This window comes from Mustela lutreola, chromosome 18, assembly GCF_030435805.1.
Source record: "Mustela lutreola isolate mMusLut2 chromosome 18, mMusLut2.pri, whole genome shotgun sequence".
NCBI classification, from domain to species: Eukaryota; Metazoa; Chordata; class Mammalia; order Carnivora; family Mustelidae; genus Mustela; species Mustela lutreola.
Window position 1 is genome coordinate 23,420,910 of NC_081307.1, and position 24,708 is coordinate 23,445,617.

A 24,708-nucleotide genomic window follows, 5' to 3' on the forward strand; every position below is an offset into this window, starting at 1 on the left:
ATCATATGGTTTCAATCCCTGTAATTCCTATCCATTGGGTCCTAAATACCGTGCTCCATTTTTAGACCTTCCTTATTCAAAACCTCTCTTATTCAACTGAGGACCTTGATTACCAACTGTTTCTAATGGGTTTAGGTTTTATTTCTTTAAAGCAGTTGAGAGTCAACATGACATATATAAAGGCCCATGCATTTTTAAGACAAGTATTTTCCCTGATGAAAAAGTTCTCTGTTGAACTATTTTTCTATACGAGAAGCCTGAGTTTGTAGACAGCATCCTGAGTAATCAGACCCTTCAATAAGATTTTATGCTTGAACCCTTTATCTAACTTTTTGTTTCATGCACATTAAACTGTTGCTAAAAAGCACGGGTCCTTTAAAGTTCAGGGGGAAAGTGTTTATAAAGATCTAAGACTGAGCTGAAGACAAAGCTATAGCCAGAGGCCTGGTTTCCTGAGGAGGAAGGAGTCCCCCACTAATCTGTCATGCTTCTGTCTCACAGGATATTAAAGCCATCTCAGGCTCCTTTTACAGTCCTGTGCTGTCCTCACGAGCCACAAGATCAGGGCTCCACACCATCGCTCCTCCAGAGCTCCTTGTAAAGCTTGATATATGAGGAATTCAAGTGTTGGTGACTAAGAGGGGGAAAAAAAGCAAGACAATGAAACCCTTTTTATTAGTTGCCATCCTCCCAATCACTGCCTGATGTAATTAGAAGGAAAAAAAAAAATACACCTTTAAGGGAATAATTGAGCCTGCTGGGCAAACCATTCCAATTCTTAGTCTCTGTCCTGTCTCCTTGGTTAGGACACCTTTATTACATTAAAGGTGAGACGAGTTTTAAAAGAAAACACTCACATTTTGGTTTTGTACTTAAAGAAAAATGTTGTTAAAAATACATCCATGTAATAAAAGAGATCGCAGAGCCTCCCCCAACCCAACGCATAGTCCCGTCTGAACCACATATTCCTCTTAAGCTCCCTGAGAGGGTCGAGAGGGGTGTATAGTAACAGACATGCACACGGACACACATGGACGTGTATACCACCTGGACCACAAGTGACTTTCAGGTGCTGTTGGTTTTATGGGCAATACTGTGTCCTTCAAAGACGAATGGCTGATGATACTGGTCTGGAGCTGACAGTCTTGAAAAATGTCTATTACCACCTTCGGAAGGGTTCTATAAACAAGTGTTGTGGTTACCAGTAGAATGAACTCTTAGTTTTCGACTCTTGGGCGAGCCTTCTCAAACCAGGTGCAAACAAGAGGCCTGATGACCTTCGCCACCATTAATGGAGTCTTTCTTCCTTACAATCCCCTGTTTGCATGCCATGGCCACCGTCCGCCAGGACTTTGTTTGTTTTCTGCATCATTCCTCCCTATGTACAGATGTTCTTCCAGCTGATGGTGAAGCAGGCAGAGTGTATGGGACCTCTGTGCCTTTCTGAGGATTGAAGAAAAAGTAATAACTATCAAAGCGAGCTTGGCAAAGATGAGTGCTGTCATTGCTTGTCTGGGGAGGGCCAAGGAGCAGGTCAGCTTCTACAGAGCCCAGAAGAAGGCCTCAGATCAGACAGTGTGAGTGGGATGTGGGGTAGGCCAAGACAGGGCGAACAGGAAGATCTGATGATGGGCTACGTACGAGCAGGGCCAGGCTCAGTAAAGAGCGGAGAGCAGGAGAGGAACCTGAGTCAGTTTGTCCCTGGGAAAGAAAAAGACCACTCCAGAGACAGTCCGCGGAATAGGAAATGAGACCATTAATGCCGGGAATATAATGGGGCATCTTAGTCACACTGTTTTGGAATTTGGGGAAAATTAAAGAAGAATAGGCTTCACATATGAACAAAAAGCTAGGAGAAAGAGCCTGATCCTGGGGTGGGATTGGAACTGGGAAATGCAAACAGAGGGCCTTTGAAAGTCTACTTAAGTTTTGTTAGGAATGAGTCTGTGCCCTCTGTGTGTTGTTTCTGCTAAGATTTCCAATCGGTATCATAAAAATATTAAATAGCCATTACTGACCACTGGGTATTTGCTATCCAGGAAGTGCCTGAAGGAGTTGAGAAGTGAAAGGATTGAGTTAGGTCTAGGAATATATCCTGTTTGTGTATCACACGTACATGCATGAATGTGAACACACACACGTCCACACACGCACAAGATTTAGCTCTTGAAGTTTCTTTGTATAGGTCCTGCCTGACGTTAGTGGCCTAGAAACCAAAGCTGGGTGTGCTGTCTCCCTGACACCCCAACTTTTTTCAATCACAGAAGATGCTGATGAGCACTGTTCAAACCTTTGCTGATTGAATAGACCCACTCCCCCGTGCCTGTCATTTTCAGAGAACGACTCCTGCCTCTCCATAATTGTGGGATATCCAGCATTAGCTTTGTTGGCGTGAGCCAAAAGATCCGAAAATGAGCATGGAAGAGCTTCCTTTTCTGATTTTAAGATTTGAGACTGGTGATAGAAGGAATAAAAGCTACAGGATAGACAATTTGGATCACAAACTATTAGTACAGAGTAGCACTAAATTCATTTTGGGAAAGAGGGTTGAGAGATCCACACATACTTACAGAAGGAAGCTACTGGTCCTACATTTGCCATGCTTCAGTTTGGCCCTGGAGGTTGATTTAGGCCCAAGTATCTGCTTAAATCCATCACTTCCCCCAGGAGAATGAGATTATTGTTTAGTAGCTCAGTTCTGAGGAAGAGTCCAAATGATACAACCGATACGTTCATTTTCTGTTATAGCCTCATGAGGAAAATAATTTTCTTTGACCAGAAGTATAGCTTCTACACACAGACATGCAAATTTACCCTTCCAGGCAAATGAAGGAAATAATATATAAATTGTGAGGTGATTGATTCATTTTTAACACTTTTTTGGCGGATGCTGATGGTAGCTCTTGCCTTCATCTTGCCTAAAATTAGGTAGATCATCACAGAGATTTAAAATTTATACCACATTAATCAATGTTCCTTCATTCTTTCTAAATTTGATGTAGATTTCAAAGCATCATTTAGAAGCAGGGCTGTATCAGGACCAAGACAAGTCAAAACTAACCAGGAATGTCCTGTGACTTCTAGATTAAATTACCTGACTTGCTTTTCCCTCTGGTTCTCTATGCTAGGGACTATTATAAACCTTCCCATAAACGTACCTCGGATTTTATCCTCCCAACTTTAAAACATTCTAGTTGTGTGAGCAACATGACCCACAATCTTTCTAAGCATAGAACTGAAATAAATATGGAAGGTCTGTGCCTTAGATGTGATGCAAAAGGAATAAATTGAAACATTGGAAAGCAGGTGTTTCTTTACAAATTATCATGAATACTCATCATTATTGTTAAAATTAATATTATTTAGCTTTGATAATGTCAACTAATGTAAATAAAGGTAATAAGACAGGTATAGAAAATTGTTTTGAGTAACTTACAAATTTAGATATTAAAAAGTCACTGGTTATTCTTTTTAGTATCACTGATTCCCTCGTTCTGGAACTTTCCAGCATTAACACTGCAACAGAGGATAGGTAGCGCAATAATTAAATGAAAAAGAGTCCTCTTAAGATACAAGTAAAAAAAAAGAATGCAATGCAATTTGAACTACAAATATAGTATATTTAAGCCGAAGCAGATTGAACACATGCAACGCACACCTCAAAAATAGATTTTGAGTTAAGGTTTCAGTTACTATTTATTAAGTGCATAAATATTATTAAGCCCCTTATAAATAATCCATTTTAATCCTTATAACTACTCAGTGAGGTCGTATTATTTCCATATGATGAATGAGGAAAATAAGATTTAAAGATAAAGTAACTTTTCCAAGATAATGCAGCAAATAGCTGGCAGTTTCAGGATTAAAATCTGGATCTGAGAGAGCAAGCAGAGGGAGAAGCAGGCAGAGGGAGAAGCAGACTCCCCGCTGAGCAGAGAGCCCAATGTGGGACTCCATCCCAGGACCCTGGGATCATGACCCGGGCTAAAGGCAGATGCTTAACCAGCTGAGCCATCCAGGCATCCCTCAGTGTGTCACTGTTGCAAAGATTTATCCATGTTGCTGACAAAGCTATAACTCACCCATTTTCACTACTACGTAATATTCCACGGTGTGACTGTGCCATTTTAAGAGATCTGTTCTCCAGTTGATGAACCTTTGAATTATTTCCAATTTTTCCTTATATAATGTTATTGCTAATGTTTTTGAGCTGTCTGGATGCATGTATGCAAGAGTTCCTCTAGGAACTCAGAGCAGAATTGCAGGATCATAGCATCGTTAATGTTCATTCTTAAAATAAATGTGAAATTATTTTTTTAAGTGGTTCTATCAATATACACTTCCACCAGGAACATATATAGGTTCTCATCGTTCCACATCCTTGGCAACAATTGGCATTGCCAGACTCTTTAATTGTAAATGTAGTACATGTAAAATGGTAGCTAATTATGATCTCAATTTGCATTTTGATTACTAATTGGTTTAAGCATTTTGCCATATGTTTATTATTTTAAAAAAAGAAATTTCCCCCAGGAGACCTGGGTGGCTCAGTCGGTTAAGCATCTGCCTTCAGCTCAGGTCATGATCCCAGGGTCTTGGGATCAAGCCCAGTTTGGGGCTCCCTGCTGAGTGGTGAGCCTGCTTCCCCCTCTCCTACTCCCCCCACTGTGCACTCATGCTCTCCTTCTCTCAAATTAAAAAAAAAAAAAAAAAAAAAAAAAAAACCTTAAAAAAAAAAAAGGAAAGGAAAATCTTCAACGACCACAAACTCGAAATGTTGCCTCTTTGCTCCAATCTTTGTAACAACTCCTTCTAGAACACCAAAATGTTTATGCTTGATCTTATCATTTAATATTCCATGTTCTTCTAACCCCTCTCACATATTTTTAATAGGCTTTATATTTTCCAGAAGATTCAGATTCACAGCAAAATTGAGAGGAAGGTAGAGAGATTTCTCCTGTAACCCCAACTCCTCCAACATGTTTGTTTGCCTTTTATATCCCAGCTATTTTACATCCCAGAAAATGCAAAACTATGGAGACAGTAAAAGGATTGCCAGGGGTTGGGAGAGAAGGAGGCATGGATAGGTGGAGAACAGATTTGTTAAGGCAGTGAAGCTATTCAGTATAAATTATCATGGTGGATATGTGTCCTGGTGGATACTGTTGCCCAAACCCATAGAATGTACAACACCAAGAGTGAAGCTTAGTGAAAGGTATGGATACTAACATATCCATGTGGGTTGATCGGCTATAACTGTAACTATAAATGTACTGCTTGGGTGGAGAGTATTGATAATGCAGGAGGCTGTAGCTGTTGGAGGGGACAGGTGGTGAGAGAAGAACATACCAAAAAATACCTTGCTCAGTTAATGAATGTTATGGGAAATAAAATGTATATTTAAGGGAACTCTGCAAATCTAGAATAGTATTACATGCCAGACAGGTGACATAATGACTCTGATGGAGAAGGTTGTAGTGCAAGCAAACAAGACAGCTTGGACATGTATTGTCACTTTTTATTAGTGCGGTAGTTGTTTCAAAAGTGTTTGTGTCACGGCGAGGAAAGGCTTGACTCCAAAGTGTTCTAAGAGTAACATGTTGGGATGGTGATTGAGTATTCTTTTCTGCTAATTATGGTAGGTTTCTTGGAAGGAAGAATACACTTAGAAAAGAGATGAAATGTAGGGAAGTGGGTAATGACTCAGTGAAAAGTGTGAAAGAAATCACACACAAAGTGTTACAATCCTTCCATTTTAAAAATCTGAGTGGGAGGATTAAGATCAAAACATCAAAACATAACTGGCAAATCAGAGCGGTGCCACAGAAGACAAGACTTCATTTTTAAGAAGGTCATTTGGGTGAAGACCTTCAGAATTCTACCAAGCTGCAGGGCCCAGATTACTTCGTTAGCAAGTTTAGGGATTACACCACATACCTCTCAAGGCCTCAGTGGTAGCAGAGGAGGCTTGTCCAGAGAAGAGTAGAATTTAACTTAATGGATTTCTGAAATGTGTCATTCTGGAACAGATTCAGAAACCCTGGAGACTGGCCCCCAAGGGGACAGAGTTCTACCATGAAGGTACGGTCAGTGGACCGTATACTCAGTGGACCACGGTTATCTTTTCTGAATTGCTGTGAGGCATGGTAGCGGACAGATTAGTTGCTCTTTCCTTTCCAACATTTTTGTTTTTAATAAGCAACATAATAAAAAAACATTTTGTTTTTAATTCATGTTATGAATTGATATATCAACGATCTATCAAGATATATTGATGAAAATGACATATCAAGATAAACTAGAACCGAAAGCCGAAGGGACGTGAGAGAACATGTGGTCCAATCCCTTCATTTTACAACTGAGGAAAGAGGAAACCTGACAGAGTGCTTCAAACTCAAAGAGTTTCACTTGAAAGCCCTGGTCATAATCACCATTGCAGAGAGACCCAGATTCAGGTTGTTGCTTCCCTAATTATGACAAGTATGAAATCAAACAAGCTTTGTAACCTTTCTAAGTTGAATTCCTTATCTGTAATAATAATATTTACCTCCAAATTATATTGTATCCACAACATAAAATCCTGAGCTAAATGATCTAGCACCCTTATTCTGCCATATAAATTATCTTTTTATTTATATACAATAATATATATTTAATATGTAATATATTGTATATTCTATATTATATGATATTTTAAAAAGAAACTAAGGAGCAACTCAAGGCCACTGATGGTGTTTATGACCACATTAGAACATGATTTATATCAGATCTCTTTCCTCTATACATGCATGGACTTCAAGATCATCACAGATTTTTTTTTTTTTTTTTTTTTTTTTTTTAGTTCCGGCCTGGTAGACTCAATTTTGAAATTCAGTGGGCTTCCCTAATTTTTTTTTTTTGCCTTTTATATGTCTGTTTTGTCAATTCACATAAAAGATAATAATAATCAGTACAGAAATAGTTGTTTGTTCAACAATAGAATATTTGTATTGGAGAGATCCAGTGTAGTCTATTCTCGCTGATGTGTCTTCAAACATCAAACTTCCACAACTCATGAGTCTTATTGCCAGCTCTGCTTTTAAAAATGCATCACTTTTTGCCTTGCAGTTCCCCAAAATGGTGTTTATTTCAACTGAATTCCTAAGAGATAATTGACTGAGTTGGTTGTACATGAAAAAACCAAGTTTGACAACCTACTGCAGCCCTGTTCTCCTGTTGTCTATGAAAGTAAATTAATGATCTGGAGCTGTGTAGGGGTTTCCAGAAATAACACTGTAGTGATCAACATGCTGTAGTTAGCAGCTAAGTAAAAGAACTGTTTATTTTTTTCAGGCATTGCTCAGACCTACGCCATAGTATCATTGTTTCATGACCCAATCTCCTATGAAGAAACAGCAACACATTATAATTCAGATGAACACAAAACATCTCCTTGTAAAAACAAACCCAAATTTTCAAAACCATGGTCGAGAATTTTGAACAGATGCTTTAGAATGACATCTGGATATTGATTTAATCTTTTTTTTTTAAGATTTTATTTATTTATTTGACAGAGTGAGAGAGATCATAAATAGGCAGAGAGACAGGCAGAGAGAAAGGAGGAAGCAGGTTCCCCCACTGAGCAGAGAACCCCGGCACGGGGCTCAATTCCAGGACCCCGGGATCACGACCCCAGCTGAAGGCAGAGGCTTTAACCCACCAAGCCACCCAGGCGCCCCTGGATATTGATTTAAAAGTCAAAGTAAGAGGAACCACATAAATTTTTTTAATTTTTAGTTTTTTGGATATAGTTGACATACAATGTTGCATTAGTTTCAGGTGCACAACACAATGATTTTAGCTTTTCTCTCTACCTTATGCTGTGCTCACCACAAGTGTAGATACCATCGGCCACCATACAACACTACTACAGTATCATTGCCTGAATTCCCTAGGCTATGCTTTTTATTCCCATGACCTACGCTTTCCCTAGCTAGAAGCCTCTATCTCCCATTCCCTTTCAACTGGTTTACCCATCTCCCCACCCCCTACCCTTTGACCATCAGCTTTTTCTCTGTATTTATAGGTACGATTATACTTTTTGTTTGTTTATTCATGTTTTGTTTTTTAGATTCCACATGTGAGTGCAACCATATGGTGTTTGTCTTTCTTAGTCTCATTTCAGTTAGCATAATACCCTTTAGACTTGTCTGTGGCAAGATCTCGTGCTTTTTTATGGCTGCACAGTAGGCTGTTTTATATTTTATACACATACACACACCACATCCTCCTTATCCATTTGTCTATTGATGGACACTTAGGTTGCTTCCATATTTTGGTTATTATATATACTGCTGCAATAAACATAGACGTGCATATATCTTTTCAAATTAGTTTTGTTTTCTCTGGATAAATACTCCATAGTGGAATTACTGAACCATATGGTATTTCTGGATTTTTTCAAGGAACTTCCTTCCATACTGTTTTTCACAGTGGCTGTACCAATTTGCATTTCTACTAACAGTTTCTGAGAGTTTTTTTCTCCACATCCTCACCAATACTTCTTGTCTTTTTGATGTTAGCCATTCTGACAGGTGTGAGATGATATCTGATTGTGGTTTTGATTTGCATTTCCCTGATGATGAGGATTGTTGAGCATCTTTTCATGTGTCTGTTGGCCATCTGGATATCCTCTTTGGAAAAATGTCTATTCAGATCCTCTGCCCATTTTTAAATCAGATTGTTTTGTTTTGGTGATGAGTTGTGTAAGTTCTTTATATATTTTGGATGTTAACCCCTTAACGGATATTCATTTGCAAATATTGTCTTCCATACAGTAGGCTCCCTTTTTGTTTTGTTGATGGTTTGCTTCACTGTGAAAAAGTTTTTATTTTGATGTAGTCCTGATAGTTTATTTTTGCTTTGTTTCCCTTGCTTTGGGAGATACATGTAGAAAAATGTTGCTACCACTGATGTCAGACATTGCTGTTACTGCCTGTGTCCTTTTTTTGGATTTTTATGGTTTCAGGTCTCACATTTAGATCTATAGTCTATTTTTTTTTTAAGATTTTATTTATTTATTTGACAGACAGAGATCACAAGTAGGGAGAGAGGCAGGCAGAGAGAGAGGAATGGAAGCAGGCTCCCTGCTGAGCAGAGAGCCTGATGTGAGGCTCAATCCCAGGACCCTAGAATCATGACCTGAGCTGGAGGCAGAGGCTTTAACCCACTGAGCCACCCAAGCACCCCAGGTCTATAGTCTATTTTGAGGCTATTTTTGTGTATGTGTCAGAAGGTGGTCCACTTTGGTCTCTTGCATGTAATTGTCCAGTTTTCCCACCACCATTTATTGAAAAGACTGTCTTTTCCTCATTGTATACTCTTGCCTCCTTTGTCATCGATTGACTGACCATATAAGCATGGGTATATTTCTGAACTCTCCCTTCTATTCCTACTGGTCTATGTGTCTATCTTTGTTCCAGTGCCATTCTCTTTTGATTACTACAACTTTGTAGCATATCTTGAAGTCTGGGATTGTGATGCCTCCAGTTTTGTTCTTCTTTCTCAAGATTGCTTTGGCTATTTGGGGTCTTTTGTAGCTCCCTACAAATTTTAGTATTATGTGTTTCAGTTTTGTGAAAAGTGCTGTTGGTATTTTGATAGGGATTGCACTAAATCTGTAGAGTGCTTTGGGTAATGTGGACATTTTAATAATACTAATTCTTCTAATCCATGAGCATGGAATATCTTTCCAATAAACATGGAATATCTTTCCAATAAACGGCTCTTTTGAACAAGATGGTAGAGAACAATACTAAAAATCAATTTTTGCCCACAAGATGAAAGGCTAAAATGACCATACCGGTATTGTACTTAGTTCTAGAAAAACTCAGATGTCCCAAGATTTATTTACTGATAGGTATGTATGCACACACCCACACACCCCCCCCCCCCCACACACACACACGCACCGCACCTAGGGAGAATGTGAAAGTCAAAAAGCTTCTCAAAAATTCAGCGCCCTCTTCATCAAAGAGAAGGAGCAATGGCTGATGTGAGGAGCCTGGCCACGAGGTACCAATGTCCTGGCCTCACTGGAGGGTGTCTCTGTGGGGGGCTCAGCTGAACTTGTAAGTACTCACTGGTTTCCGAGTCAGCAGCGGGATGCCTCTGGGTGGGCCAAGGAGCCTGGGCCCATGTGAAACAGAACTTGTTTCTCAGGTGTGTGGTGCTGGGTGCGCTGTAGGGATAGAACATGAGGCAAGGTTCCAGAGAGGGAACCAGAGAGGCCAGCAGGTGACTGGACTTAGCCCAGGGGCACTCCACATCCCTTCTAACTTGGAACTCAGCAGGTTGGTGTTATGTGGCAGTCCCCAGGTCATTGCTCCTACAAGGGGTCAGGGCTCTGGGTGAGTGTGTGCCCTGCTCCCTCTTCAGCCTTCTTCCCACAGCATCTGTCTTCTCCAAGTGAGGAAACCACATCTGAGACTTCCCAAAAAGGAAATTCTGGGTTTCATCCTTTCCTAGGGGACTCCTGAACACAATGATCAGGAAATAACCTTGAACGTTCACTCAGTCAGCACATACTAATGGAGCACCTTACCATGTGCTCGGTGCTGGGAAGAAACTTCATATGGAAAGATTCCTTTCTTCCAGAAGCTTGCAGGATCCAGCTTTCCTTATTTGGTGTGGCCTTGTAGCTACTGCCTGAGCACACTTTTTCCTTTTGGCACTTTTATCGAGTGCTAGAAATTCAGTTGTTGTTGGGTTTTGGGGTTTTGTTTGTTTGTTTGTTTTTCCCTCTAAGAAAATACCTATGTGCTCCAGAGCCCACTTTTTCCCAAATGACCATTTAGCTCCAGGGAAAGGACTAGCACATCCTCCCTCCCTTTAGCTGCCTAAACTGAATGAGATCCACTCAGTAGAGCCATTTTCAGTGCTACTATGATTTGTATTAATTATATATGACATGATATCCTCAAAAAAAAAAAAAAATTTAGTGCCCCCCGCCCCGGGTCTCCATCTGGTACTCTGACCCTGCTAGCTTTTTTGCAGAGGCTTTTATGGGGGCTTCCCTCAATTCAGGGCATCTCTATTTGATTTTAGGGAAGATACAAAATCAAATAAGATAGCAAGACTCTGAGTAAATAATGAAACCTATCATTAAAAATAAAGCAAAAAAATCCCACATGTTAAATGACCTTGTTTTGCAAATTGATTTTGTGTCAGCATTTCTGGCTTCAAATTGTATAGAGAAAACTACTTAAGTAAACTCCTAGTTAATGATTAAAGGGAACAAATAAGTAAGACCTTTGAATTTTGTTTGAGTCTTGTTAATTTTTTTTTTAAAGATTTTGTTTATTTGACAGACAGATCACAAGTGGGCAGAGAGGCAGGCAGAGGGAGAGGGGGAAGCAGGCTCCCTGCTGAGCAGAGAGCCCCATGTGGGGCTGATCCCAGGACCCTGAGATCATGACCTGAGCTGAAGGCAGTGGCTTAACCCACTGAACCATCCAGGCGCCCCCTGTTAATTTTGTCATACCAGAAATAAACAAGCTTAAAAGACAGATAGCTAGTAAAAATATTTTATAATAAATTATAAATGGTTAATATTCCTAATTTATAAACAATATTTTAAAATCAGCAACAAAAGGCAAAATGTTTCATTGAGGGAAAAAATAGCTAAAGGACTAAATAGGCAATTTTGAAAAAAACAGCTAGTTAATAAATATGAAATTTTCAACCAGTGTAACAAAAGGACCAGAAATAAAAATACTTACATAAGGTATTTGTTGTAGTCAGGTTCCTAGAGACAGCAGGTAGAACCCTGGTCTCAGAGAGCTGGGGCTTGGGGGAGCCGAATGGGGAATTATTATTAAAGAGATACAGAGTTCCAGTTGGGGAAGACGAAAAAGTTCTGGAGATGAATGGTGATGATAATTGCGCAACAATGTTAATGGACGTAATGCCACAAAACTGTACATTTAATAATGGCTAAAATGATAAATTTTGTATGATGTGTATTTTACTACAATAAAACTCAGCCAGTTTAGTATTCAAACAAATATAGACTTAAAAATAATAAGATAGGGACGCCTGGGTGGCTCAGTTGGTTAAGCAGCTGCCTTCGGCTCAGGTCATGATCCCAGCGTCCTGGGATAGAGTCCCACATCGGGCTCCTTGCTCCGCAGGGAGCCTGCTTCTCCCTCTGCCTCTGCCTGCCATTCTGTCTGCCTGTGCTCGCTCTCTCCCCCTCTCTCTCTCTGGTAAATAAATAAAAATCTTTTAAAAAAAAAAATAATAATAATAATGAGATAATATTTTTTTGCTCATTAAATTAGCAGGAGGAATGGAAATTATATTGCTGACAATACTCAAGTGAAGAGAAATGGGTACATTTAGACACTGGTTAAATGTCAAATAAGCACAGAGTTTCCGCACAGTGGTTCAGAAATGTATGTCAAATGTCCCAATATGCTTTGGCTTCTAGTGCAAAGTGCTTAAGTGAATTTGCTTAAAGAAATTATCAATCTTGCTCTGAAATTTATTATTCAAGAATGTTCATCATATAAAATGTGGGAGAAACTCAACATTGGTTAATTAATTCATGGAAATCCATAAGCTCAAATATGAAGCAACTATAAATAGAGTACGAAACAACTATAAAATGTCATATTCTCCATTTATATTAAATGAAATAAAATATTATAAAACAATATATACTGTGATCCCATCAAAGTATCTGAACTTAAAAACCTGACTGGGAGGATAGACATAAAAATGGAACATATTTGTCTGCCGTTGTCTCTGGTTGTGTGATTATGAGGAGGTTTTATTATTTTTTTTTCTTTATGCTTTCCCATATTTTCTAAACTTTCTAGCAATGGATATTTTATAATCATATCATTTAAATAATGAGAAAGCAAAGGATAAATATCAGTTGTACTTACAAAATAATGTTGTCCCTCCTTAGCTTTAAATGAATTATATGCTACAAGCTCAAAAAGCAATTATTAAATGGAGAACAATGTCAGAATAGACAAAGAATCAAAGCATGCCATTAAAATTGGCTAAGTCAATGGGAAAGTAGCCAGTTTCTTTTATGGAATCAATTTTTACTTTTCATTGGCTTGATTTTTGTGTCGTCAGAGCCCACATAAAAGAACCAGAGCAGTCATTGGTGAAGATCCAGGGGAAACTGGGGGTGGCAAGAGCTCTGACTTGGTGCCATTACTTGTGGGCACCCCCCTTCCCTGCATGCTGAGCTGTGAGGCACTGGGCTAATTGAGTACCTGAGTTGCTAAATGGAATTGTCTTTTTTTTTTTTTTTAAGATTTTATTTATTTATTTGACAGATAGAGATCACAAGTAGGCAGAGAGGCAGACAGAGAAAGAGGAGGAAGTAGGCTTCCCGCTGAGGAGAGACCCTGATGCTGGGCTGGATCCCAGGACCGTGGGATCATGACCTGAGCTGAAAGCAGAGGCTTTAACCCACTGAGCCACCCAGGCACCCCTAAATGGAATTGTCTTTAAAAGAGGATTCTGCTGCAAATATTGTAATTATCCCAGGAAAGAATGTCCATTGATTTATCAAATAGTATTGAGAATTCAGTATATTCAAATCCTCCACTGAACTATTACCGAACTGTATCTGTACCTGTTTTCCATCTAAGAGTTTTCTCCTCCAAGTCCTCTCTTCATGTTCTTTTATTTATTTATTTATTTTGGGTTACTTACTGAACTATTTTTTTATTAAAAAATAATTGACATATATAATACTGTATTAGTTTCAGCGTTGAAATGTTTATATATATATATATATATATACATATAAACAATCACAATAATTCTAGTTAACATTGGCATCACACATAATCACAAAATAGTTTTTTTGTGATGAAAACCTTTTTTTTAAGATTTTATTTATTTATTTGACAGAGAGAACACAAGCAGCGAGAGCTGCAGGCAGAGGGAGAGGGAGAAGCAGGCACCATCCCAGGACCCTGGGATCATGACCTGAGCTGAAGGCAGACACCAACCAAGTGCTCTGGAAAAAAATAAATTTTTTTTTGAGAAAGAGAGTGTGTGGGGTTGGGGGAAGGGGAGCCAGAGGGAGAATCTTGAGCAGGCTCCAGGCCCAGCATTGAGCCTGGCAAGGGCTAGATCTCACTGAAGTCATGACTGATCTGAAATCAAGAGTCGGACACTTAACCGACTGAACCATATAGGTGCCCACATCTCGTGATGAGACCTTTTAAGATCTGCTCTCTGAGCAGCTGTCAAATATATAATGTAGTGGTATGAACTATAGTCACCATGCTGTACTTTCCATCCCAAAGATGTATTTATTCATGCTCATTGTCATTTCACCAGCACACTGCCTTTTCCATGGTCTAATTGTTGAATGATTAAAGTACTGTGTCAGGCTGGTTCATATTTCAGGCTTAAGTGATTATCCCAAAAGTAGATTTATATTACATTCATGCAGGAACAAAGGTCTCCCCTTCTTAACTAAAATTATCAGTGGTAGACTAAGTCACTTTCCCCATATTTGTTTAAAACGTTTAGTTTACATTGTCGAAAAGAAGTAGTCAAAAAAGGTCTGACTAGACAAGGGAGCTGCTCTAGGTAAAATTAAAAGGGGGTGAATCTGTTTCACTGCCCAGTCCTCTCTTTTCCCCTTCTTTCCCCATTTAACACCTCCAGCATTTGGGTTTTAAGTATTTCTGCAATGGCTAAATACTGGGGTGGAGAGTGGGGAAGAACCCAGATGTGGGTCATGGGAACTTAAACGTAAGTGAATATTTTAAGGCCAACTATTAAATTTCAAATTTAATTATGTCTCTTAACCATTTAAAAATTATTTTCAAAACTTTCTATTATTTGTCTTACTTCCTTTGAACATTACAAGTAATTTTTTTTCCACACTGATTTCCCAATGCTCCATTGAACACAAATTATATTACAACATTTTCCAAGCTCAGGAGGCTTTTAGTTCCTGTGGGAGAGAAATTTCCAAAGACATTGCTTGGCTTGTATCACTAGAGCAGAGGTTTAAACTAGTTGCCTTGAGCTAAATGAAGCCCAAAGTTGAAATTACTTGGAATGGGTTTAGATTTTTTTTTAATTGGTTGCCAACTTTTAAAAATTGAGAGGTTTGAAATAAAATTATAGAAAGCTAGGAGGCCCTTGAACAATCTTTAAACGCAGAACCATGGGGCTACTGTGTTAACACATGCCAACAATCAAGCGAGCCTGATTGGCCCTGCCCCCTTGGGGAGGTTCTGGGTTCCCCAGTTCTCACCATCCAACTGTGGCTTGCCTTCTTCATAAGTATTATCTGCACAAGTGCCTATAGACACTTGAGTTTTACTCCTTTTTAAAAAATACATTATAGGGACGCGTGGGTGGCTCAGTTGGTTAAGCAGCTGCCTTCGGCTCAGGTCATGATCCCAGCGTCCTGGGATAGAGTCCCACATCGGGCTCCTTGCTCAGCAGGGAGCCTGCTTCTCCCTCTGCCTCTGCTGCCATTCTGTCTGCCTGTGCTTACTCTCTCCCCCCCCCCTCTGATAAATAAATAAAATCTTTAAAAAAATAAAAATAAAAAAAATAAAAAATACATTATAGTGGAAAGAATGCTGGAGGATGTCCTTGGGCAGTATCGATGATCTCTAGTATCAATCATTATACAGAGTAGGAACCAGAGAAGTGACCTCTTAGTCCTTTAGCTTTCTGTCATGCAGTTTGGGAATTGCCTGTGTGATTTTTCTTTGCCCTGGTAATACAGAGTTAAATGTGAAAACATCCAAACAGACAGGGTAGGAAATCCCTGTGAGCAGTGTCAATGAGCCTGACACCCATACTGAGAGGAGCATGGCAGAAAGTAAACAACACAGGTCCTTGTCCTTGGGTCAGATTGTAGCAACAAAACTTGAGGTAACTTGTGGTGGTTTTTTTTTTTATCATCATGTGTTGAAAGGGTTTTGGAGGACTGTAGACTTTTGGTGGAGAAATGGACCACTTCATCCCTGCCTCTTAGAGTCCAAAGTGTCAGTACCCAGGGTCACTTAATGCAAATCAGCTAACAAGCCTAGTCTAATGTCATCTGCCCACGACAGAAGAAAGGAAACATTGGGTGATGAGTTAAAAGCTGAATGAAGAAGGAATCTCTGCTCTTCTGGGGACCCTCTTTCATCTCTTAATGACTCTGAATGAGTTTTCCACTCCTTCCTTCCCGGAGTTTGTAAAGGCTCCTCAGATTCAGAAAGGGTAAAGTCTGGGGCTCATTTTGTTTTGTTTTAATCTTCTCCTGGATGATTATTTAAATAGAAATCGTGTGTTTTTGTTTGATATGCCCACTTAGTAATATGTAATAATAATCATGAACATTATCAAGTGCTTATTATGTACATTATCTTATTCAATCCTCATTAAAAACCTGAGATAAGCACTAGTTCAACCTCCTTTTTTCAAGATGAAGAAATTGAAGTTTCAGAGGCAAAATGTATGTATTCATCCCACAGCTAGTAATTTGCCTGCTACAAAGGTCCTCTTTCAACCACTATTCCCTATTCAACAAGTGCAGCAGCTTTCAAAATGTAGCATGTCCATTTCTAAAGGGGCTAAGAATTAAAACAATGGCGTGGGAGGGGTTGGGTGGCTCAGCTTGTTAAGCATCTGACTCTTGATTTCAGTTCAGGTCATAATTTGGGGGTCTTGGGATCTAGCTCTGAGTAGATCTCCACACTGGGAGCTGAAGATTCTCTCCTCCTCCCTCTATTTCCCTCCCCCCAAAATAATTAAAACTATGAAAATTGGGATTTGGTTCAGGACACAGGCTATGTCAATAAACCAAATAATGGAAGAAGGTGATGAGATTCAGTGAAGGCCAAATGCAAACCAATACCTCACCAAGGAAAATGTTTTTGGAGTTATTGGTATTATTAGATGAGGAGCAATCCACATAGCAGAAACCTCCAGAGAAATATGATGAAATGAGAGAAGACATCAATAATCAAGGAAAAAGGAATGGAGTTTGGACAAGAAAAGACACAAAGAGTAGCATGTTTTATTCTGAAATATTCAGTGGGGAGTGGGTGTGTAGGGATTGCACAAACTCTGAGAAACCTAATTAAATTGAGTGCAGCTACATTTAGCTGATAATAAACATTAAGAACTTACTCTGAGAGTTGATATGCTTTGGAGGAGATGCTATCCATATTTTTAAGGTTTGGATTTTTAATAAATCAGGGATATTAGTATGTTTAGGAGGTCTATTCCTATTTTCTAAGTTTATAGTACACACTATAGCCTGTAGTCTTTTCAAAACACAGATCTGGCTGTGGGATTCCTTTGTCCAATAATATGTCTTCTTGCTGTTTATAACTGTAAAGGATAAAATAATCCTTAACACAAACGCGCAGGGAGTTGAAAAGGTTTTGCCCCTACTTTTCCAACTTGCCCTAGGATCACACTGCACCTTGCCAGCAACTGTGGGCATTTTGACAATTCCCCCAGCATGCAAACTTCAGAGGGCAGCTCGCTCTTCTTTCTATCTTGGGCTCCATTTCCTGCACACTCACAAGCACCTCTTTTTCACACTTGTCACTTCCCCACCAGACTGTAAATTGCACAGACAGAGGTGGGGGTACCCTTGCGTACCGTGGTGTCCCCAGCAGTTATAAGTAGGTAAAAGCCCTGGAAATATTTACTGAGTGGAGCCCCAAACCCAAAAGGCCATTCTCCAGAGCCAGAATTCTGATTCCACACATTAGCGAGCCAGTGGAGTTAGCATTTTTATTGTTTTTTAAAAAACTGGGGTGAAAGAGACTCTTCTGTATGTAAACTAAGGAATGCCTATGAATTTTTTAGGCTCTATTTTAAGCTCTATTTAAGACAGACTAATCTTCCATTTGCATTTAACCCTGTTTAAAGAAACTCTCCCCCAACTCCTTTCCCCTCCCCCGCTTTATGTAGCTCCACCTAAAACACTGAATATGAATATTTCAGGTATTTAACCTTCTTTATTGTACGTCTTCTCCACTAGGAAGTATATTTTAGGAGGGAAGGGATGTTTGGTTTTTTTGCTCACTGCTATAGTTCAAGTCTAAAACAGTGTTTGGCACATAATGAATGCTGTTGATATATTTTTTGAATGAATGGATTTAGTAGTTTCCATAGCCCCAAAGCAAATTTTCATGAAAACCTGGTCTGAATTTTTAAAAATCTTATATAGATCGTATTCATTTGTGATCTTTAAAAATGAAGCTTCCTATTATTATCAGGGACCTCCAAATTACAGTGCCTCTCCAAATCACCCAGGGGTTTGTTAAAACACAGATTATCACCATCACAGATTATAGTTCTCTGAGAGAGGCGGGGCCAGAAGTTGCAGGAGCTGCTTGGGGTTGTGGCCCAAGGTCCATAGTTTGTAAAATACTAAATGGGCACACAATATGGTCAACACGTGCTAAAAAAATTCAGTCCCTCTCTAAAGTCCCTCTCAATTCGTTCTCTATCCCTCCGGGCTTTAGCAATGAATGACCAACGTCCAAGGGACAAGTATCTTCTCTCCATTTTACAGGTGGGGAAACACTGCTTCATCCCTACCTCCCGCTTCCCCTCCGTTCCGAAAATTTAAGCGGTTCCCACCAGGATGTAAGGCAGAATCATTGAGATTATTTTTTTCTTAAATATGCAATGCTACAGGGAAAGTGCGCGGTGTCCCAGAGTCCAGCTCAGATTTCCCCGGCAAGTAAACGCACCGAGGGTTTGCCTTCACCCCAGAGGCCAACAGTTGGACAGTTCGGGGTACTTCCCCCTGCAAACGTGGAGGCCAGAGGAAAATATTCCAGCTTGGAGCAGAACAGGAGCGGGAACGGGGGCGGGGGGCGGGGCCAGAGTACCGCCTGAGGCTGTGGCTGGTTAACCCAGCGGCGGGGAGGAGGTAAGGGGCGGGGCAACGGGGGCGGGGTCTGGGGCGGGGTCCCGGCCGGGAGGACGGCAGGAGGCTGCCGCCCACCACCTAGGCGGCGCGAAGGAGTCCGCGCTGCCGGGCCTCGTCCCTCCCCTCGAGGGTGGGCCCTGCGGGTGGGCGCGGCCGGAGGCGAGCGCGGGAGGTAGAGCGCTCCAGCAGCCGGAGCGAGGACGCTTAGCTCCTAACACGGCCATGGCCGAACTTCGCAGCAGGGGCGACTGCTCCGGTGCTTCTCGCCCCTCTCCCTGAGCTCTCTCTCTTTTCGACCTCTGGAAAAGCTTGCGTTCTTTCTGGGGCCGTGGCAAGGGGCACGGAGCGGCGAACAAGGATGCGCTGAGGATCGCCAGCGCGCGCGTCTCGGGTGCCTCTGTCCGTCCAGCTGCGGGAGCTGAGTTGCCTCGGACTGCCTCAACTTCTTTACCGCACTCCCGCCACCCCCAGCCGCAGTTGATGTGCAGGGAGAAGCTGGACATCATGATCCTAACACGTAAGCTAGACTTGTGCCTCGCCGTCGGGCCAGCCGCGGGAGCCAGCTGCGGAGGGGACTCGCCGCGGAGGAAATGTCACCCCGCCTTGTCAAGTCGGTGCCTGTCGTTCTGTGCTTTTAAACGGCTTTCCGAGGAGGCTCGGGACCGAGTCACCCAAGTTTCTCGGAGTGGAGGAGGTGGAGTGTGGGAAAAATAGGGGTCATAGTTTGGGGAGGGAGGTTTTAATGTCGGGTAATGACCCCTGGCTGCTCACTGCTTGGGGGTCGCGGGCGGGCGCGTCGGGTGGGCTTGGGAAGGGCTGCTGGCGGGGGGCGACCGCAGCTAATGGAGTGAAGCCTACGTTAACTTCCCTCTCGGGCTGGGGACGCCGCCCGGGGCAAGGGGTGCACGCCGGGCGCGGGTACGGGGCGGGCGGGCCGCCAGCCAGGCTGCTCCGGCGACCCTGCTATTCTTATTCTAAGTCCCTGGCATTGGCCTCAGGTTCCCAGGGGCGCGGCGCGACCGCCTTTCCACTATCTTCCCTCCGGGGACGTTCAGGGCTCGGTGCTTGCAGCCCTTCACTATGCAAGTCCAAAATCAGCGCGGACTCCCTGAGAGTTGATTCTTAGGGATGTTTAGGCCGCAGTGGCACTTGGAAATCGTGTTTTAAAACTGCTTGAAAGGAAATTCGGGAAGATGTTTTAATTTCAAACTGTTAGTTCAAATATTTTAAACGCTGGAAAGTAATTCCGACTTAGGAAAGTCTCTGGTGGCTGCCGGCCCCGGGAGAGCGTTGAAGCTATTTAGCAAGCCCCCTGGCTTGCAAGTGAGGGGCGCCTGCTGGGAGGGCTGCGGTGTGCCTTCACGTGCTGGGCGTTGCATGGGTTTCCTAAAATGCCGAGTGGAGATGCCCACGCCCTTGGCTCTGTGGGAGGCCCCGCGCGGGGCGAGTTCCTGGGCCGGCGAAAGGAAGGAAGGAAGCACGCCTCCCGACCTTTTTCGTGGCGAAGTCACGGTCTTTGGGAACCCTGCCCCACCCTGCCCCTAGCCCCCTGGCCCCCTGACCCCCCTTCTCCGACGTCACGGGCTGAGACTTTGATCATTCGGAAGGAGTTTCTCCCCGGGCAGCGGCACACTGGCCCTGCCACGTGTAATTTGCAGATTATGGTTATTACTGAATCCGTTCGTTTTTCCAGCGCACAGCCCCTGTGGCGAGGGGAGTTAGAGCGGACCGGGGTGAGGCTGGCGTAGTGGGAACCCGGGTCCGCAGCCTGCTTCTAGCTGGGCGCATCTGGGAAGTGTTGAGACCTCTCTGCACCTCCTTCATCTGCAAGGCGGGGGTAGTAAGTGTATTTACCACGCGCGGAGCTTGAGAGGATCAAGAGAGCTGATAGAAGCGCTTAGCACGTGTGTGGTACTGATGCTCCACCAGTACCCCGGTTTATTCTAATTACCGTAGCAGGATTCTCCTGCATATAGTTATCCGCACCACGGAGAAGAAAGCCTTGCCGCTCGCTAGTTTTGAGTGAGCCTTTTTACACCCAACAGAGTTAGCAAACGGGTTCATTCCCGGGATTCTGAAGCTTTTTCAGCCCTTAGTGGTGATGTGGGGGCCCTACAGCCTGGGCACAGCCATCCCTTAGAGAAAGATTTACCAGGGTGCCATATATGCCGCATTTGGATAGAAAAAAAAAAAAAAAATCACAGCTGGGAACAGAGTAGAATACTGAGTCTCAAATTACATTTTTCTTCTCCAAACTCTGTTTGCTGAAGGGATGAGGGAAAATAATAGCCCAACAGAATTCTGAATGTAAATCTATCAGCGGCTCCAAGAGGTTGACTAATTCAGCATCCATCTGGACTGCAGGCTGGTCCACCGTAGAGATAATTTGCAGACCATAAGTGTGGAATTAGTGGAGGCACCCAGTGCCATCTTGGCTTGCAGACTGTAGCAGATGGCCAGAGGGGTGCCCTGGAAGTGAACAGCCCCCCTAATAGAAGAACTAAAGTCCTGGGGAATGAGTGTCAAATAGTTAGCAGATGTGCATTCATAAGTTATTTCAAGACATTTTCTGAGAAAATGTTGGCAATTGCATGTATTAACTTTTATTGTGGCATACCAGATTTACAGCGTGGCCCAGGCCTGGCTGCATATTTTTTTCATTAGCACTACTGTTCAGAGTTTAAAATGAAGCATAGCGGACTTTCTCTCCCAGCTGCTTTAGAAGTTTGCTTTTGACCAAAAAAAAAAAATGTTAGTTTAATCTGAGTGACACCTTACACCCAAACTGGTCAGAAGCTCAAGAACAGGGACTGACTTTGTTTCCCAGCTTAGACTCCACGGGATCAAAATGAGTAGCTTCCAACTTAAATCTTTTCCTAGAATGGAGAAGTATGGTTTCGTTGACTTACCTGTGACTTTAACTTAGCAATTTTCAGTCTTAATGAGAAACATGGCTTACTCCTTAAGAGTGAAAGGGTTTGAATAGTTAAGCAATTGATTATGGCTAATAGAAGGCAGTGTTCCAAGTTTTCATACACTGGGCCAACCAGAGGATTTTCCATAGTCTGGAGAGAAGATGAAAGGCCAGTTGCCCTTTAACCTAAAGGCTTATTGTTGTTGTTGTTATTATTATTTTGTTACTGTTCAGTGCTATAGTTCAAAGAGCAAAGACTAAGCAAAATGTTAGGGTATTTTTACATTAAAAAGGGTTATTTGGTTGCTTCTGAAAAATATACCAGGTTAATAGAGAAGCATATTATGACTGAATAAATTATTACTGGAAAAGGGTAGAAAATGTATGTAATACTTAAACTCTTACTTGTAGAGCTAGCGTGGAGTGTAGAGGGGATACAGGAGGTCCCATTAAGATGCCTTCCAGTCAGAGGCTTGGTGGGATTCAAAGAGGTGGTTTGAAGTGCAAAAATAAGTACTTGAGTTTGCTTTGGTGTCCTCCCTGGGGATTTTAAGCCATGATGCCATGATAAATGAGAGTGGTATTTTTATAACTGAGGCAGGTAAAATGCCATTTGAAAATATTCAGGACAAGGTGATTTGGTCCAGAAGAATGGGGCATCCAAAGTCCAGTGGGTGAAGTGAATTGTACATTTTTGAAGAGAGCCTTGTGCTGGACAGGATGGTCCAGTATTGTAAACACGAGTTTCTCATGCTTAATTCTCCTTCCTAGCAACAGGAAGACGGAAATGAGGCCATGCAAAAAAAAAAAAAAAAATGGCCCTGAAGGGCTCCAGACAATACTTGACCCACCCTAGCATTTTCCCTGTGCAGCCAGAAGACTTGCAAAAGTAAAAATAACTTCAGATGTTTCCCCTTCCTCTCTGGATATTGCCAGATCACTGAAGCCCGAATTCTTAGAGCTTTAGAACACGAGTCAAACCTGGCCCCATGGTGTAATGGGCATCAAGGTTCACGTCATGCCAAGGCTGTTCAAAAAATTATAAGGCAGACCTGGGGAAGAAAGGCAATCTTCATTTTCTGTTTGCATAGTTCATTGACTAGAATTCGGAGTTGGGATCCAGCAAAGAATTTAATTTCTAAATGTGGTCATTTCTCTGAGCTTCACTGAGAGCTCATTTTAACAGGACTCACCCCTAAGATACTCGGGAGTCGCGGGACTACAGTGCAAAGGATTGATGTCCCCAGCATTTAGACCCTAAAAAGTTTTCCTTGTTGGGAAATGAATGAATGCCCAAGCATAAAATGTTCACATCCAACACTGTGTCCCCGAAGAGCAGAGTCCCCAGTTCCTCTTCTGAAATTAAGAGGAAAACACTTTTCTGGACCAGTTTTCACAATCCTTCTATCTGATTCTAGAACTTTGCATATGGAGGAATTCTGAGACTTGAGGGGCCGTTCCTCTTTGAAGAAAGACGGGCTGTTAAGATTGAAATTTGCTTTATAGGAATGGGTTACTGGTATGAATTCCATCAGTGGTGTTTTCTTTCAACCTCAAATTAGTCAGAAATCTAATTAATGTAGAAGGGATAAGATTCCCAGCCTAGAAGGGCTCTTCCTGTCTGTCTGCCCTTTTCCTTGTGGAATCCTGTGTTATTGTTAAGGATTATCATGATCAGTGATAAGGAGTAGGGAGCAGCCCTGCTGGGGGTTCTCTAATTAGATCTACTCTGTCTTACCATTTTTTTCAGTATTCCTTCCTTGGCAGGGTGGACAGCAAGAAAGCCTGGAATATTTAGCCTGTATATTTTTAGAGTCTGTCACAAGCAATAGTCAACCATATCTAGTATAAATGCTCCTTTTTAAGTTTTATAAAAAATCTACAGACTTAGACAGAATACTAATAATAGTATAGAAGCTGAAACGAATCACATAGTTTGCTCTTATTGTCACATTTAACCCTCAGCTCAGCAACTCTGGAAAAGCAGATGTGATTATTCCCCTTTTATAAATATGGAATCCAGGACTTGCTTCAAATCACTCACTGTACTTGGCGGAGCTAGGATTTCAACCAGGTGTGTGTGGCAGTAACATGCAGCTCTGGGAGCTGTGCTTGGCTGCAGTTGGTTCGATTTAGAAGACAATATTTGGTGGCCCTGGAGAGCTTGGCAGTCATTTTGCAGTTCTCCTAGGTGGGGCAGTCATTTTGCAGTTCTCCTACAACTTGAGGGTCCAAAATCGACTAATTAGAGGTTTCTGGATCCCCTCTCTGGCTTAATGCATGGACCCTTGAGCCTTTGTCTTTAACATTTAGGGAAGGAATATGGGATTCCATTTCCTAACTTCTGTGGACCATCCTGAAGAACGCTTTCTTCCATAGAAGTATCTGGAAATAATACTGCTAAGGGAAAATTTTCTTGGAGATGTCAGTGAAAACACGTGAATAGCATCTGGAGCATGACTGCCTACTAGGAAATGTCCTTGGACAGCAAAGGGTAAATGAAAATGTTTCACCTGGCTAATGCCGGCAGCCTCCAGTGCTCATGTGGGAGGGGATTTCTCCGAATCCTTCATCCTGGGGTTTTATTTTGCTACTGAACCGAGTCTCACAGTGGAAAGTATACTCCTTTCCATTCACACAAACCTCTGCTTAGGGGCCTTTTCATGTCTTACCCCCTCCTGTCCCCAGGAGGAAAATCAAAAACTAACCGAAGGCTGATGTCAGCGGAGCTGGGGTCCTCAGATGCCTCTGGCTCCTCCCATCCACATTTTGTTCTCTTCCTGCCCCACCTTCCGGTGTCCCACAGAGCGGATTGGAGGCAGCTTCCTGGAGCTTGTCAGAAAGGCGCCTTCCTTCTCCTTACAGGAGT

The 24,708-nt window shown here is 41.9% G+C and overlaps 1 protein-coding gene across 5 annotated transcripts in view; it reads left to right on the plus strand.

Annotated features, from left to right (window-relative positions):
- DLC1 (DLC1 Rho GTPase activating protein) overlaps positions 1 to 24,708 on the plus strand; it is a 426,333-nt gene that overhangs the window by 361,700 nt on the left and 39,925 nt on the right. Inside the window, exon 1 of one of the 5 annotated variants that reach the window (XM_059156109.1) lies at positions 19,048 to 19,619. The exons of 3 other annotated variants lie outside the window; for them this stretch is intronic. In XM_059156109.1, coding sequence (XP_059012092.1) covers positions 19,406 to 19,619 — 214 coding nt within the window. In that variant the 5' untranslated portion in view covers positions 19,048 to 19,405. Of the gene's footprint in view, positions 1 to 19,047; positions 19,620 to 24,708 lie in introns of those variants that run through there. One more of the 5 variants, XM_059156110.1, reaches the window with a different exon arrangement.